The 18,982-nt window shown below is 38.9% G+C and overlaps 1 protein-coding gene across 1 annotated transcript in view; it reads left to right on the top strand.

Annotated features, from left to right (window-relative positions):
- The first annotated feature begins 3,355 nt into the window (after positions 1–3,355).
- The window catches only part of LOC129718625 (progestin and adipoQ receptor family member 4), a 93,869-nt gene continuing 78,242 nt past the window's right edge, over positions 3,356–18,982 (top strand). Inside the window, exons 1-2 of the mRNA XM_055669560.1 lie at positions 3,356–3,511; positions 14,815–15,749. Coding sequence (XP_055525535.1) covers positions 15,323–15,749 — 427 coding nt within the window. The 5' untranslated portion in view covers positions 3,356–3,511; positions 14,815–15,322. The remainder of the gene's footprint in view (positions 3,512–14,814; positions 15,750–18,982) is intronic.

Raw genomic sequence — 18,982 nt, 5'->3', positions numbered from 1 at the left:
TTTATTCGGAATAAATATAGTCGCTCTCAAGAAATTTGCAATGGATTCAAATAGAGAACAATAAAAGTCTTGCGGCTGCAAAGATTAACTAACAGCGAGATCAGGAGGAAGCTATCACATCTGAATTTAAGCAGATTATTCGTCTACAGGACCAGGAAACGTTTCGAGGATACAGGCACGGTTGGTCCCAAGAAAAAACCTGGTAAAAACGGAGTGTTCGGACTCCAGCGGTCATCAAAGTAGTGAAGGAACGCTCCGGTGAAATCCAGCCCGTTCGGCAAGAAAAATGGCGTGTGAAATGAACATGAGCCACACTTCCATGCAAAATGTTATCATAAAGGACCTTGAATATTCAGCCTTTAAGAAGCAGAAAATTCACGGATTAACTCGTAAAAATATTGCCGACAGGGTTGCTAACTCTCGGTTGCTGTTGAAGACACACGCTGCCCACAACATTATTTTTATCGGACAAAAATCATGTCTTCGTGATATAGCAGCCGATAAAAGAACAGTTGATCGATATTAAAATGCGTCAGATAGGTAGATTGACCAAAAAGAAATTACCATTGCTGTTCATTGCAGGGGCGTGAAAATAAACAAGAAGTACTGCTCGCAACACGTTATCAAAGGCCATTTGCAACCTTGAGCTAAAATGCTTTTTTGGAAAAACAGTTTTTGTTTTCAACAGGATTCAGCACCAGCGCATAAGGCATTGATCGTTCAGAAATGGTGTCAGCAGAGTTTGCCTTGTTTCATCAGTTCATCTGAATGGCCCGCATCGTCACTGGATTTGAGTATCTGGAGATACATGCTAGGAAAGTTAGACGACGTTAGGCATTTGAGTTTGGACACATTTGAAAAACGGGCCGTCCACGGGCCGTTATCAAACACACAAGGGAAAGATTAGAACTCAACTAACTACATTGTAATTTTACTACCCATAGATGTGATTGAAATCGATTCCGAACAAAAATAAAAACTGGTTTGAGTTTCATCAGCCAAATAAAATGTATCACTTTCACGTTGCCACCCTGTATATCGTGAAAACATGAAAATCAACGTTGCGTACTATAAGACTGAGACTCTGGAGAAGGTTTTGCCCCCGGCACTTCGGGACCTCTACGGGAAGGATCATTACGTCTTTCAACAGGACGGCACACTGGCTCACACAGAGGATATCGTTCAAGCGCGGAGTCTGGAGAATTTGACGGATTTGCTGGTTAACTTGATTTTGATAAGACTTTGTGGCTCCCAGCTCTTCGGAACTCTCTGGAAAATACAGTGAGAGTACTATGGACCAATTTACGGAGCTCATTTTCAGGTGCGTGCCCCGTGAGTTTCTCTCGACGAACGTCTCCAGCTCGTCACACAGCACGAAGAGAGGTGCTCCAAGATTATATTATTTCGTGAATATTCCCAATGAATTTTGCCTCAATAAAAATTGACTCAGAGAAGAACATATTGTATTTTTATTTTTTAACACACTGTAGAAAACAGTAGAATGAAGTGTGACATAGGCATGCTACATGCTGGCCACGTGGTACGAATGTCGGAGGAGTGACCAGCTTAGATAATATTCAACAATGAGCCTGAGTTTGGCGGCGATAAGAGATGACTAGCCCAAGACCAAGTGAGGTGAAAAATTGAAAGGATAAACTTTTTCGTGAGAGTTCTTAAGAATATTTATAAAAAGTAGAGAAAGTGTTGCGGTGAAAAATCAAAATTTCAATTCAATTTGCCAAGGATTCTGGAGAAAAAAAAAATGAAAATAATTTTGTCTGACTACTCGAAGAGTGTTCTCTGATGATTTTTTATAAATACAAAAAAAACTAAGATCACCAAAAGAAAATCAACATTTTTATTAACTAAACCAACGAGTTCGTTAATATTTTTTATATATCGTCTGTTTAAAAAAAATCAAGTTGTGAATCAATCGGTGAAACTCCACGAGCTAGCGGTGGTAGTTTGAAATAAAAACCCCAATTTGATGTGAGTCTAGTGGATATACTGTGCAAAGTAAGCAACCACAGACAAACAGACGTACCACTCCATACAAAATTCTCAAAAATATGTGGTTCCGACTTACTTGTGCGACACCTACCCGACATATTCCGCAAAAAATAAACTTTCAGTCTTTCTGCTGTTTTTGCCGCACGGTGCGCAACAACTGTCAACTAAGTTCAACAGAAAAAAGGACACCAGCGCCACCACCGCTGCGGCGGGAATATTTCGCATAACTGTTGCTCATTTGAATTGACCGTTATTTTGACCCACGAAAACAAATTTCTTAGTACGTCTGTTTGTCCGATGCTTTTCGTTCAGAATAATTGTTGTGATTTGTATATTTTTTGAAACACCTGAATTTATGTGTTCAACGAAAAATGTGTTACTTAAGCTCGACAGTATCAGTGATAGATTGAAAAACAAAAATATTGTAAGTATTAGATTGAACAAGCTTTAGAATTTAAAAATATATATTCATAAAATTTCGAAATTTTATTGCACATTCTGGTGCGTACGGAAAGTTAGGCCAAATCAGGGAAATGACAACATGCTATCTATTTCTATGTTGAATGAGTGGAGAGTCTTCCCGACTTAAGTGATAAGTATATGAAACTTTTACTGGGCGCCTGCCTCAGGGCTTTATTTTTAAATAAAGCCCCGGTATGTTGCCTACTGTCAAACGTGTACAGTTTAGATAGGGCTGCCATCCCCTTGGGCCAAATGAAATCCGGTTCCCAGAATTGTTTGAAAGAAAATATTAGCCAAAGAGTTGCTATTTTTACTGCTATTCTCTTTGCGAATCTGTTCCTGACACCTGTAGTACTACATTGGATGGACTTCACCTTGTTCGACAAATTTGCATATGCTTCCTGTACCAATATTGACATTTGACGTCAGAGCATACACTCGCATCAGCAGCCACAATGAAAACAGCCGCAGTCACGCACTCGCAACTCAGCACACGGTTCCGTGAGAAATCCCGCTCACCAAAGCACAACTTCAAACTGGATCACCGGCATTTGTAGAATCTCACTACACATACACACCCACTCCATACGATTAATTCACCCCCAGCCCAGCCCAGAGGCACCGACTACCAGGCGGAGAGCGATCTGCTTATCTCGCGCTCTGCTCTCCCGAGAAAATTGTCCGGAAAGCAGACTGACTGAGGATACGGAAGTAGGAAAACCCCCGCGTTCACCCCTGACCGTGGTTGCCCTTCGCAAAAACTTTCATGACGTACGATATGTACGTATAGCGACACAGGGAAAGTCGCGTGCTCACTGATCTCGGGTCGCGGTCGCTCGCTCCGTCCTTTCGGTGGCACATTTCAGTCAGTCTTATCCCGTCCGTTGAGTGAACAATACGCGAGCTTGGTACGATAAAACCAGCGGCAGAGCATCGCTGCCATCCTGTCAACCAGAAGTCTGCTTTGGTGTTTGTGTGCGGTGAAAAAAGAGGAACTGAAGTTTTTCCACCATTCCAATCCTGTCGGCTGATGCGCTAGGTAAAACGCGAATGCAGTTACAGTTTCTGTTTCTTTTTGTGCAGTCAAGGTTACTACTGAAATGATGATTGAGAGGCTTTTTGCAACAAAAGTTTTTGCTGCTGGAAATGTGAAAATTTTTGATCCCCACTCCATGCACGGCTGGGCGAACACATACAGACACATGCTGTTGGGGGGGGTCGAGAAGCTTCACAGAACAGAACAGGAGTCTCGGCGAGTTTGTTCTTGGAGTTAGGCATTCAACCTTTTCTGCGCGAATCTGGGTAGAATGGTGGAATCGAGCAGTGTGTCGAACTTACTGTGAGCAACCCGCAGTGTAGAAAGGTTATACAGTGCAGTTGAGAACAAAAAGCTGTAAAAGGATACAATACTCTTGCGAGCGAATTAGGAACTAGCGAAGTTGGTGGGAAAAAATCTGAGCTCTAGATTGTATGTGAGATTCACCATCGTTTGGACACAAGAGTAAGCACGAGTGTACGTGCATTGCGCAAATTTTGCGAGATTTTGTGAATAGGTCACACGTGTCCCTTTGTGAACGAATTCGATGTAAATGGCTATGTGTCTGTGAATGGGGAGCAGTGCGTAGGAGATGCTACAGCATCATATGATTGAAATTTGCGAATTATTCTCTATTTAATGACTTCATTTTTACTTAGCTGGTAATCCTCTTTGGGAAAGATTAAGTGTTTATCCAGAGACAATTTGGCAACCAGCATTTTTTCGGGATAAAACAAAACAAATACTAAGCTTCTGATCAACGACCGATAGATAATACAATTCTGATGCCAAATCAATGTAATTTATGGTGTATGTATAATTTTTTAACCAATTTTACCGGGATCACCACAGAGAGCATAATCACGGAAGACAGAATCATTAATTCTAGGTCCAAATAACAAGAAGGAAAAACAATAAGTCTTAAATGCTTTTAATGACCTTAATTGTATTTTTTTATATTTTTGAAAACCTTAGATGTAAATTAACATCCACAAAATCATACGACGAAAACGCACCATCAGGCTTAAGAGTTTCGTCTCAGCTAGACCTGTGCGCCGACCATATCATCGGCGGCGGCGGCGGCGTAGAAAACATTATATTTCGGCGGCGATCGGCGAGCCGGCGTGACGCCGTTGGTATTTATCGGCGGCGGCGGCGTGTACCAGCGTGACACGAATTACCACTTCTAAAATATTGCGCATAGTGTGTACACTCTCATGTTCGGTTTTTTTAATTCAATATAAATAAATAAAAATATGTTCATTCGGGTTGACTGGTTGTCAAAAAAAAATTAACAACCAGCAAAGAAATGACTATCGGCGCGGCAAAAATTTCCTCGGCGGCGCGCCGACTCAAAATCATCGGCGGCGGCGGCGTGCTTAAAAGTGTCGGCGGCGGCGGCGCGGCGTGGCGGCGCACAGGACTAGTCTCAGCATCTTTCCCAGAACTAGGCATAGACACAAAATTTTATTCCTACAGGCAGACAAACTTCAAAAATGGTTACAGAGTGCACCGAAAAAAGTGCAAGAATTCATGGTTTTTTTTATTTCAAATATTTGAAATATTGTCAAGCAAAAATATCAACATTTTCGCATTTAGTTATCTGTATAAGGTCTAATCAAACAAATTTATTCGATGTGTCGTCCATTTCTAGCAATGACATCCTCGAGACGACGCCGGAAGCTAGAACACGCCTCAAACGTAGTCCTCCGGCGTCGACCGCTATGTGTGCGCTATGTTAGACTTTAGGGTGTTCTCACTAGATGCGATGTTTTGCAGGCTCTTACATCAACATACGCCCAAAACGAAAAATCTGGGTTGCTAGGAGGCCACAAATCTTTCGGCCAAAATTTCAAACTTTCCATCAGTCATCGCTAGGTTTGATTTGACGTATGCCATGGCGCTCCATCCTGTTGTAGCCCAACGTATTGATCCTCAGAGAAGTTTGCCTCCACCCAGAGAAGCACTGGGTCTTTTGAAGCACCGATATACACTTCGGTATTGATCTCACCACCAGTATCAATAAACACAGGCGGCATTTTCACCCGTTGGACGCTATCAAGTTAAACATCATAGCTAGGTGTTTGTTCTGGAACTCAAACTTTACTTTCTCAAGAACATCCTCAACTTTCTTCGGTAATGATCTAGTCTATGTGGCTGTTGAACACAATATCGATGCTGAACAGCTTTTCGTCGGAGAACTCTTTTTTCAGCAAAGAGAGCAATTTCGTCGAACGAGTCAGTTCGTAGTTCTTTTATCCGCTCCGTGATCAAGGGGCGTTTCGTTCTAGCTCTGGAAGCTGTGTGCAAGTCTTCCTGCATAATTCTTCGCATGGATTTCTCAGAAATGATGGCATCCTTGGCAAGTTTTCTTGAAAAACGTATCGAGTTGCAAGCAATCTTTGCACGGACCGATTTGATCACGATTTGCGTACGTGCAAACAGAGGTACTCCACTTCTCGGCTTTCGCTGCTTAGAGCCATCCTGTAGAGACTTTTTGATGCGACAAACTGGAGCCAAATGACATCTAACGGCCTCGGTAATCATTTTCGGCGTCTTTTGGGCGAACAATAAACTCGTATGCTAATGTTTGGCGTACATGATCACTTATTTGCAATAAATCGATTTCGATATTCTGTTGCAGCGCTTAAAGTAAATGTAAACAAATACACTGTCTAACAAAACAGGTCATCAGATACACAAATTAACTCAAACTAACGTTTGAATATTTTTGCTTTTTTTCACTGCCGCATACGGTAGTGTATTTTACCGACGTTTTTCGCCAGTATAAAGTGCTGATACTAGACACCTTGTTCCCCGCGGTATAAACAACAACGACCGCATTGCAGCGACATGAGTAGGCAACAACACAAGAATAATGTAAAAGTTTTCGAAGCCAAGATATAAAAAAGCTAGAGTAGGACAGGGAGAAAAATAAGGAAAAAGTTTTTTTTTCTCTCCGGGGTTTCAGTAGATTTTGTTTAAAAAATCCAACTTGCAACAGACTTGATCCGGACAGACCATTTTGCTCCACGGCACAAAAAGCTTGAAAATCTTGAAATTTAATTTTTAAAATATTTCACATTGTGACATAATATTTGTAGAATTTATTCACGAAAAATAAATAACACCGGAAAAAGGAACATCTTTGATAGAAGTTTGTATGCAATTCATGACGTTTGTAACCTGCGCACAAATAAATGTTGAAATACAACGTTTTATTATTATTACTACTATATACTTCCTAACTTTAAAAACACGTAGTCAGCCCGCTTTATTGTCTGCTGGACGAACCGCTTTGACGAATCGAGCTTTTTGGCCACGTCTCAGGTGGAAAGGTTTGGGTTCTTCTTAAAGTACTGCCTTATCTTCTCTGGGTATTCCGTTTTCGGTTTTCGGCCTCTTCCAGCTCGCCGCTCGATGGTATTCGTCTCCCGGAACATAGGAGCCATTCGCCGATCCATGATTATCGATCACCGCGTCCAAGATTTGCTGGCGTAGCTCTTCTTGTTTCGAATGCATCTCGGAAACTATTCAACCGATCGCGATAAAATTTTGCACACATAAACATAACTCTCTAATCTAGTATTGCTGGTGAAGTTGAAATCTAGAATACAGCGGAAAATAAAAATGACACTAGCAGCTGCCAAATCAAGAACACTGATAGAAAACACGGCAAAGTAATTTGATGAGTTTCATCTCTCTTATGTTTACAAAGAATATTTGAGATAACACATAAATAAAAAAAGTAATGATGTAATTTAAAATTTAAAATAAACGTTATGCAACAGAACCATTTCATATTTGCGTTCGGAGCGAAACACAACATGTATTTTCAAACTGCACAAATATTCAACAATTGCTCAATGGAAATAAATGTGTGCTCCGTACATAACCCACACTGACTGATATCTTGTGATATCCAAAGTTGAATAATATGACGCCATGTTACAATTTGCCATTACTCCAGTCAAAAGGTCTTTTTCATTATCTCTATCTGAAGAAGTGACAGACTTTGCCGATAATGTTCACGCATGATACAAATTCAATCGTAGTTCTGAATAACTGTCATTCTTTTTTTTTTTTCAATTTAAGACCCTGACAACTATCTGCAACCCGTATGTTTTGTTTAGACTTTATAAAAGATCTTATGTAAAAAATATCATTGATTATCACTATGAAATTTAAAAAATCGATCGCTTGATTCTAAAACCAACAGCACGATTTCTTACAGTCTTAACGGATTTGATAGCTGCGGTTGTCATTTGCGGATCTACCACCGCCGGCGCCGACCCATTGGGTTGTTTAGCTATATCAGTTTTTTATATCATCTGAAAGATCTGCATTTTCTAAGTAAAACGTGATTTAAAATTTTTTTCTATCGTTGTCCTTCGCTTTTTTAATCGCGATTTAAAACTGCTCGAAATCTGCTCGAAATCGCTACAATGACAGTTCGTCCATGTACCAACTGTCATTGTAGCGATTTAGAGCGAATTTTTATTCTTCAATCGTAGGATAATGATATAAAGTTTAAAAAAATCACGTTTTACTCATAAAAAAAAGTGTATCAGATGATATATAAAAATCAGAGATCCGTGAATAGCTAAACAACCCAATCCCAATTCTAATTTTTAACCGCCCAGGCAATATTACCCAAAATTTTATTGATTTTTACTCACGCGATAAAAAGTTAGACCCAAAACAAAGTGTCGCATTTTTTCCGAGTCCGATCTTTTTTTGCCGTCATCTGAGAGTTCCTTCTATACCATCAGAAGGGCCATTGCTATATGAATTGGCGGAACAATGACATTCAACTTCTCTGGTGCCTGGTGTTTATTAGTTCATTTCAAATGAAAGTGATGATTGTTTCATTCGACAGAGAGACTGGTGCAAATTATGGCTCTTTCCTTTACTCCAGGGTATCAATTGAAATTAGCACCGCATCACGTCTTTTGATGATACTTTTCTAACGCGTTAGCAGTTTAAAATCGGAATTAATCACATTGTAATATGCGTGGGGTGAAAGGACCCACGGCTGCTCGTCGATCCACTTTAAACCGCAGTTGTAACTGCAATAGCATCCATTAAATATGGCTCCGATCAATATTTCGGAAGATTTTTTAGTTGTTTGATTTGGCCATTGAGAACTGGTGCCCCGCTGGTGATGGCGTTGACAAAAATCTCTCCCGCAGGAAAGTATTAAATAAATTAGTTACGAATTAATAAAAATCTGCACACAGACTCTAAAAATCTGCGTTTTGCAGACAAATCTGCACATCTGGTTTCCCTGCAATCAGGCATCATTGCTTTTCGAGTCCTTCAACTGTCAAACTCATGCAAGAGCATTCGAGCAGTTTTCATGTGACTCACAAAGTGCTCGAAAATGAAACAAATGTTTTAATCGAAAGCGACGGTTGACAGCGTCATCATCACCTGATGATTGGCAATTAAAAATTAACTTTGTCAGGCTCTAGTTGTGACGCTGCGCTGCAAACTGTTTCCAAAGCTGCATGTTCTACAATGTTATTTGGTATAGCAGAACAAACAATGTCCGCGAAGAAAGTTTTTTTTTATCTCACATATTTCTCTGGTTATTGACGATTTTTATTAAGATAATGCATTAATATTCTAACAGATATCTTCAAAATCTGCAAATATCTGCAGACTAAACCATTTCTGTATTGAAGTACAGGTCGGACTCGGTTATCCGGAACATCAAAAAAATTTTCATTCCGGATAATCGAGTTTTCCTGATGAATCACACAAAAACTAGTTAAATTTTGTGATTAACGAACATAAAATAAATATTTCTTTTCTTTGTTTTACTTGTATGATGCAGTGGCGTAACCAGAAGTTATTTCTGAGGCAAAAAGGGGAAAAATCTTGAAAAGCAAAAAAAAAAATTGGATTATTTTCACTTAGATCGAACATGTCCCAAATATGCCGGAAGTGACATAAATGGTAACAAATATGCCAGAAGGGATGGTAAAGGCAAAATTTCGGAATAAAAATTGAAAACGGACACCAAAAAAATAAAATTCCGGGTAATCGGGTCTAAAATTCCGGATAATTGAATTCCGGATAATCGAGTCCGAGCTGTATAACTAAATCATCATGCAATCCGGAATCACTATAAAAAGTTATATCAATGAAATAATTCTAGGGGTATTCTAGAGGAAACTTCACAATAGTTCGTTTAAATTGACAGATAGAAATATGGTGTCTTCGACAAAGTTGTTTTTTTTTATAAAATATGCTCAAACTTTACTCAGCAAAGTGGATTTTTATATGCAAAAATGAGAAAAATAAAATTAGTTTCTCTCTTTTGGGTAGATTAATCACAAAATTATAACTTTCATAAAATGAAGAATAAATAACGAAACAACTTTGCTGAAGACACTACGGCTGCAAAATCAATTTTTTTTAGTAAAAAGTAATAAGTGTGAATTAGTGCATTATTTAAGTATAAATCGTCAATAACTAAAAAAATATGTGAGATAAAAATAAACTTCCTTCGAAGAAATTGTTTGTTTTGTTATAGAAAACAATATCATAGAACATTGAAAAATTGTAGAAAACGAAGTTGTTTCTCATTAAATGTGCTACAAATTTGTCGAACACGATGCATTTTCATACACAAAAGTGTACATTTTTCACTGTTAAGTGAATTGATCACAAAACTGTAACTTTTAAAACATGGAAAATAATTAATGAAACAACTAGTGAAGACACTATGGTTCTAAAATCAAGATTTTTGGGTTAAAATAATTTCGATCACGTTTTTGCAGCTTTGGAAACAGTGTGCGCTGGTTCATATAAAATAATATAAAATAAAATAAGTAAACTCGGCAAAGGCCAAAAGCTGTCATTGAAAATTATTTATTAGTACCAAATATTTGAAAACTGGACCTAGAAAACAGGTTGAGGTAATTATTTTGTTGAAAATAATGCACTGAATTTAATTTTACAAATGCTTGGCTGCAAAAAAACGTTGAGTAATTTTTAAATTTGAAAATTGAAAAAAAAAACAAACTGAATTCTCAACTATAAACTTTGTCTGATATTAGCACAGTATTTGTCGGACTCTAGGGAAACTTTTTATTCTTTTTATCGATTTTTTTTGTACGATATTGTATTGTTTTGTGGGGGAGGAGGGGTTGTTGAAACAGTTACGTAACTGTGATTTTCCTTCAAAATCAAATTTCTTTTGGTGTTTAGCGTTACGTAATTTTAGGGGGGAGTATTTTTTTACACTTATTCACATCGCGATCATGACTAAAGGGTGTCACTCATCAAATTGCATCACGGAGAAAATTACCTAGTTAACCGATTCTTTTCAAACTTTTAGGCAATAAAATATTACCTAGTAAGCTTCTGGCATATCTATTTCATTCAATTTTAATGCCATAACCGTATGTTCACATCTTACGCTGAACTCCACTCATTAGGTTTTGTACAACATCTGGCTGCAGCTTTTTCTGTACCGAAACCAACTTTTCCATTATGTCCTCGTCAGATTTGACCACATTGGAATGCTTTCGTAGTTCCTGCTTCAAACAGCCCAGTATTTTTTGATAGGCCCTAGTTCCGATGCGGTGGGGGGGAGGTCTTTCATGTCCTTGGATTTGTGGGGGCGGAGGGGTTCAGGTAACACGGCTATCGTCAGTACGTGTGAATTGTCTGCTTAGTAAAAGTTTACATTTCAAATGTTTTTTCATCAGTTTCTTTGCTGAAATTAATGTGTTTGGTGTAGGTGGTTGCTACAGGCTACAAAGGCGCTCATGCAACAATTTGAATGGATTTAGGAAGTTAAGTACAAACTATTGTTTCGTACGTATGTTTGCAAACTGGTAGTGTGGAATACACGGTATTTTCTGATGTTGATGTTTCTTTTAAGTGCGCCATGCCAGCAGTTCCATGTTTTCTGTTAAAATTTTATTCATAAATTGAATTCTGAAACGTCCCGTAAAATGGTCTGTAGCCGTGTAGGGTCACTTCTGTTTCGCTCGACCTGTGAATCGTTGTATCTCGGTGCTCTGATTTTTTCACGTTTCGTCGATAACGTTCATTGTTGTGGTAGATACGTGAACGTGTGGATGATCTGTTTGGACAATTTCATGCGGTGAATGGTTGTAGCAAGGAGCGACACGTCTCACACTGTTTCCAAAGCTACAAAAATGTGATCGAAATTATTTTGACCCAAAAAAAATATTTTAGAGCCTCAACAATGTTGATCCATTAATTATTCTCAAACAGTTAAACAGTGAGAAGCGAATTTTACTTTTTTCATTTTTCCATATAAAAATTCACTGTGTTCGGCAAAGTTGTAGCATATTTTTTATGAAACAACTTTGTCAAAGACACCACACTTCTATCTGTCTATTCAAATGGAATATTGTGGAGTTTTCTATAGATTGCTTCTAAAAAATTAGAGTGATTTTCTACAAACTCTCAATGTTCTACAATATATTGTTTGCTAGAACGAATTAAACAATTTCTTCGAAAAAAGTTCAATTTTATCTCACTTTTTTTTGATTTCCAACGGTACCCGTGGTTCTGTGGTTAGCGATGTCGGTGGGCAAGCTCTCCCACACACGATTGTGATGTCAAGTTTCTTTTTCCGATCAGGTCGAGGATCTTTTCGAGCTGAAAATTTTCTCGAGTCGGGTCATTAAAAGATGCACAGTGAGAAGATATTACCACTTCCAGTCGTTCTTTCAGTTAATTCATTTTGCATCTTGAGTGGCTCGGACCTATCACGGAGTAGTAACCATTGATATGTACAGTCAGAACGAAGCTAAGCTTGGGTACGAAAATGACCCCGTTGTTGGCTTCATACCACTAATGCAATATGAAAAAGCAAATTTCAATACTGCGTAACTTCACTTAGACCGTCTGCATCTCCCGGTTGGCATGAAGTATTGATTGTTATTTTATTTTATAATACTGGTAAAATTCAAATTAAAATGAATTTTAGATTGAAAGAGCACTTACATCTATAATTTAGCAGATATTTTATTTGGCCAGTTACAGAAATTATTATGCTCTTCTTTTTTAGATGATTGGAAATACTTCGCCTGCCTGTAAACTAAGAAAAAAACAATTTGTATGCATATGTTTTAAGCCTGTTTCTAAATTAAATTAAACTTTTTTTAAAAATAAATCGTGTGTACGGGTGTGGTATGAGAATTAATCTTGAATATTCGAAAGACTGGGACTATTTAATTGGAACATTACTAATAAAAAAATCTAGCGCTCGTGAACGTTGACACAGGTATTACAATTGCCGTTTTCCCCCCTATAATACTTTCGCAACCAAATTGGTTCCGATATTCACGGGAGAAAAAAAGACTGAATCATGCTTTCGCGTCGAGTGAAAACCGTCAATCTGTCTAGCAGACCTGGCTCTGGCTAATTGATTCTGCGGCAAGCGGCGTTTTTTATATTTTATTTTTTTTTTTTCCTTTTACTCCGAGTGCGAGACCACCCAACGTGGCACTGGAAAGTTTGTTTATTTCCTCCGGAAATAAATCAAAATCGTGATGAGGTTAACGAACTTAATTGGTGGTGGTGGCGACGGTAATGGCGATGGTGGTGTGGTTCACTAAATGATTCGTTCGCGTTTGGATCATATTTTTTTTTCAGCAGCTTAAAATGTTTGGTTTGTCCTTTACCTTTCAGTTTGATTCGTTGAAGGCAGCTGTATTATGTATGCTGTTATTTGTTTTGTTGAACCATTCGTGTGGAATGCCCATTTATGTTATCATCCACCATCCACTAGGCTCCAGCTTGCCCAGTGTGGAAAACCTTGGTCCATTCAATAGTGACTCTATAATTGAACGTCAAACTGCATGTTTTTTTTTTGTTTTGACACAAAGTGTTACACCATCATGGAGCAAATAAATAACAATTGCATGTAATATACCGTGTCATTTTCGATACAGTTTTGTACCATCATTCCCCCAAATCACTACCTCTAATTGTTCCCAGGCACAATGACGAGCCTAGTTTTTCACACCGTAGGAGTTGCTGCTACTGTCCTGCTGTAATAGGCACCTCCTTATTGCCACACTCTGCCACAAATAGGCATAAAGTAAACTGCCACCACCCACTCGTAGCACGCTAGCGGGTGTGAAATTTCCTGCCCACATAGGGCAAGCATTAGACTCCACCGCAAATGGACGGGAATTCGTGCTATGACGGAAACGCATTTTCTGCTCCATCATCTTCACACGTGCCTCGTCATGATCGTCGTCACCCATCATTATCTGTTTCATTTGTAATTTCTCAAGGTCGAAATATCTCATCACTGTAATAGCTTATCCACCCGTCAAGCTTCGCTTCAAGAAGGCGACGATAAAGATGCTGAATGATGGGTTCTTACAAAGTGAAGGTGCTGAACCGGAGAAAGAATTTTTTTCTGCTTTGCCTCCTATTTACTACTACCCGCATAGCTGTGCATAGGTTTTTTTGTGGGTGGGGGAGTGACTCGATTTCTTACAGAAAAGAATTTTTAGAACCTTAAAGTATGCTGAATTATGCGCAGAAATTGTTTCACTTTTGGTTTCATACGACACTTTGACGGTTGATTAGAAATATTATTACTATTGCGCTGTTTGCCACGACTGCTGGTTTCTCAAATGAATTTGCAAATAATCCAATCAAAAGTTTGAGCTGGAAAGCTCGCTCATTTAAACCAAATATTTTAGATCCTACTTACATAGAATAGTTTTAATATCGTAGTATCTTTTCCCCGGAATAATGTTCCAGTATTTCTTTCAATGGAGATCCCCGGTTATTCACGAACTCGAACGCTTCCAAATTCGGATAAAAAAAAAACAATCTTCGGTATGAGTATTTTAAATTCTAATTCTATTCAGTACATACGTTTCGATCAATGCTATTCGGAAAATGTGGAACATATGTATACTGAATCCTAATGACTGTCGGTTGAACAGATGTTCCGCTGTCTGTGGAACGACATTGTAGCTCGACCCGTTTATCGTCATCACCACCCGCGCGCGTCATCATCGGTCGTATGTCGTAAAAAGCCTGGTTGGATATTAGCAAAAAAACAACGAGAGAATGAGAGGGAGAGTAGAAATATTTTCGTCAAATGCACCACAAATTGGCTGAAAGGTATCCGGATAGAGAAAAATGCTTCCCCCCGTGGCCGCTCGCAAATGCAGATTATCACGGGATTTTATTGCTCGTCTCGTGGAAACTAATGATCTTTTAGCAGCTCGTCGTAAATCAACGCATCACAATCTAATTTACGGATACTTTTTTTTCTCTTCTCTTCGCAGGAGGCGCACAGTAAAACATTGAGATGCTCAAGTTCAGATCCGCAGATTCGCTGTGAACTAGTGGCCAAAAATCTATCCTTTTTAATGTTGTCAGGTCGTCAAGTGAGCCCAAAAAACACGTGAGTTAATGTGTGCGGGTGTGTGAGTGCCTGATGCCGTTTCACGTGCGGAGCATTTGGATGGGATTACATAAAGATTACGCGATTGTCGTTTTCCGTGCTTCCGTTCGCTCTGGGTGAAGAAAATTCCGTGGGTGTGTGTGTATTTGGTGAGTACAAAACGCGACTGAGCGTGGAATTGAGCCAGTAAAGTTAGTGTGCCAGAGGAAGCGCATCAAAACAGTGATCAAATCTCGTGACCTATTTGCGCGTGTTTGTTTATTACACAAATATTTAGTGCTGAAATTACGTGAATAATTTTCGACTGAAATTGAAATTGGTGCTTTCATCAGTACGTACGCACAGAGCTGATCTCGCCGTTCGAACCCAAGCTGGAGGAATTGGACAAAATGCAACCGTCGCTAGAGGCCACGGGGCTGGTTACTCCGATGGTGGTCATGACCACCGCCAACATTGTCCCGACAGTGCCATCGCAAAGTTCCTCCATGGCGGCAGTGAAACAGACACCAAAGAAAAGTGCTCCACCGCCACCTTCGAAACCGCCCGAAACAACGGTACTGTCGAAACGCAACGGCGAAGAACCGGCGAAAGTGACACAGGACGACGATGATGAGGGCAGCCTGCGGCAGCCACTCATCAAGCAGATAAACAAGTTACTCACTCCGCCGGACGACCTGCTACAGTGGAAGGACATGCCGCAGCACCTGCAGTTTAACCCCTATGTTCTCACCGGGTACCGGCCTCTGCAGGGCGTCAAGGGGTGCCTTAGCAGTCTGTTTTACGTGCACAATGAGACGATTAATATCCTAACACATGGTGAGTGATTATTGTTTTACACAAAAAATACTTAATTTTTTACTGTAGGAAACGCAACCCAAAATTTAGATTTGTTCAAACAAATTTTAGAACGAATTCTGTTTACTATTCCGTGTTCCAAAGAGTTCATTTGGAATTATAAACTTCCAAAACAATTCGTTATAATTTATTCACTTCTGTTCGTGCCACCGAAGTGAAAGTAGGCACAATTTCCAGCCTGGCATCTTAGAATCTCTTTACTGGTGTTATTGTCCGCGGTCACCTGTGATCCAAAATACACGAACTCGTCGACCACCTCAAGCTAATCACTGTCTACAAAGACTTGAGTTGGGAGCAGGCTTGCCAGATCTACGGATTTATCCGTAGATCTACGGATTTTTTCCCTTCTACGGATCTACAAATATATGGGAAATTCGTAGAAAAGAAGAAGAAAATAGGGAAATCCGTAGAAATCCGTAGAATCTACGGATTTTCACGAAAAAGTTCTGGCATCTCTGGTTGGGAGGCTGATGATGTTCTCCCTGGACCCTCGCTCGCGGGTATTTCGTGTTCAACGCATTAATTCGCAGTCCGATTCGTACGGTTTCGGCTTTCATTTGGGCGTAAGATTCCTTCGCCGTCGCAAAGTTATATCTAATGATGTCAAAAGTATCCGCGAAGCCCAGAAGCTGAACAGAGCTTGTATAAAACGTGCCCCTCGTGTGGATGCCCGCCCTTCGGATCACACCCTCAAGGGCGATGTTAAACAGCAAACAGGAAAGTCCATCACATTGTCTTAACCCTCTTAGCGATTCAAAGAGGCTTGAGAGTATCCCCGAAACACGCACGTAGCACATCACCTGAGCCATGGTGGCCTTGATCAATCGAGTCAGTTTATCCGGTTTATCCGGTTGTCGTGTATGATCTGCCATAGCTGTTCTCGATCGACTGTATCATAGACCGCCGTTAAGTTGATGAAGATGTGATGTGTAGGCACGTTGTACTCGCGACATTTTTTCTATCGGATCGAGAAGATCTGGTCCATGGTGGCACGAGCTCCCACGAAGCCCGCTTGGTACTGGCACATAACCCTCCTGGTTAAAGGTGACAGACGACGGAACAGGATCTGTGTGAGTATTTTGTAAGTGGTATTGATTAGTAATTAGGCCGGAGATCGATACAAAAAAGAATCGTCACCATCCGTATTGGATTCTAGTCACACGATTCTCTCCTATAGAGAAACGTACAGTTGAACGCTACTGTCGCAGTCTGCAAGAGAGGCAACAGTACTTTTCGATACGGTGTCATGCAAAAATGTCAACTGTTCGACACACTGGTTATGGATTGATAATAAGAAATAAGAATGGTCAATTTTTTTCATCATCAGATCAGATGAGCGGACATGTGCTACACTGGATTCTAGGAGAACCAATATATAGCCTGGAACTCCGGGCTCAATAATATTCGTTCACGTGAACACAACGGGAGCGCTACGATGTCAAAGTGGCGGGGTTCTAGCTGATCCAGCAGAATCCGGTCGTCACGCGAGGTGTTCAGTGATCTACAGTTCCATGTACCGAGCATCCAATCGTCGTTCTTGTTTCGTCGCCTAGGTCGTTGTTGACTGTTTCGGTCCGTATTCTTTTTTTTTTAAGGGGGGGGGGGGAATGTTTGTAATGATTTATTTATGTACTAATATCTATTCAGAATTAGTATTGTGTGTTCTGCCACAAATGGTGACATTTCAATTATATATATATATATATATATATATATATATATATATATATATATATATATATATATATATATATATATATATATATATATATATATATATATATATATATATATATATATATATATATATATATATATATATATATATATATATATATATATATATTTGTACGCTTTTTTATATTATTGAATGTTATTAGCTTTCGCAGTTAAGTTATGGAATTGTAGGAAAATTATTAAACCTACTTGTCAAGGAAAAAAAGGAATAAAACAAAACTTAAAATAAACTTAAAACTATCTTACTGACTATAAAGTGAGCTAATCGTTGCAATTGAGGATTGCAACGATTTTTGTCGGAATTTGTTGATAATTTGGCTTGACATATTCTCTAATTTTTTTACATTAGTAAGCCTATGTAGCTCGTTCGTGCTAAACCAGAGAGGACGCTTCAAAATCATTTTCAAAAGTTTATTCTGAATCCTCTGAAGTATCTTTTTCCTGGTTGCACAACAACTTGTCCAGATGGGAACTGCATATAACATTGCTGGCCTAAAAATTTGTTTGTAAATTAACAGTTTATTTTTGAGACAAAGTCTAGAATTTCTGTTGATAAGAGGATATAAACATTTGATATACTTATTGCACTTTGACCGGATATTTCCAATGTGCTCCTTGAAAGTAAGATTCATATCATAAATTAGCCCTAAGTATTTAACTTGATCAGACCAACTAAAGACTACACCGTTCAACTTAATAACGTGGTTAGGGGTGGGTTTGAGAAAAGAAACTCTTGGCTTATGAGGAAAAATAATTAACTGTCTTTTAGAAGCATTAGGGGAAATCTTCCATTTCTGCAAGTATGAAGAAAATATATCTAAACTTTTTTGTAGCCGACTGCATATAACACGTAGGCTTTTTCCTTCTGCGGAAATGCTTGTATCGTCACAAAACAGAGATTTCTCACAACCTGGTGGTAAATCAGGAAGATCAGAAGTAAAAATGTTATATAAGATTGGGCCCAAGATACTCCCCTGAGGCACACCAGCTCTAACAGGCAATCTATTAGATCATTTAGATAGTTGACCTGAAGAGTGCTGTCAGTTAAATAACTTTGAATCATTTTTATAAGGTAAAGCGAAAAACTGAAACTTGACATTTTAGCTATTAAACCTTTATGCCAAACACTGTCGAATGCCTTTTCTATATCTAGAAGAGCAACTCTAGTCGAATAGCCTTCAGATTTATTAGTTCGAATCATATAAACCAAACTGCTCATTTGCAAAAATTGAGTTCTCATTAATATGTGTTATCATTCTATTAAGAATTATTCTTTCAAAAAGTTTGCTAATAGAGGAAAGTATACTAATTGGTCTATAACTTGATGCCTCAGCTGGATTCTTTTCGGGTTTTAAAATTGGAGTGACTTTAGTATTTTTCCATTTCGTAGGAAAATGTGCTAGTGCAAAGCATCTGTTAAAAATTTTTACCAAGAAATTTAAAGAGTTTTCGGGAAG

This window comes from Wyeomyia smithii, chromosome 1 (genome assembly GCF_029784165.1).
Source record: "Wyeomyia smithii strain HCP4-BCI-WySm-NY-G18 chromosome 1, ASM2978416v1, whole genome shotgun sequence".
In the NCBI taxonomy this organism is placed as follows: Eukaryota; Metazoa; Arthropoda; class Insecta; order Diptera; family Culicidae; genus Wyeomyia; species Wyeomyia smithii.
Note: the sequence above shows the minus strand (reverse complement) of the source record. Positions and strands in the feature narration are given on the sequence as shown.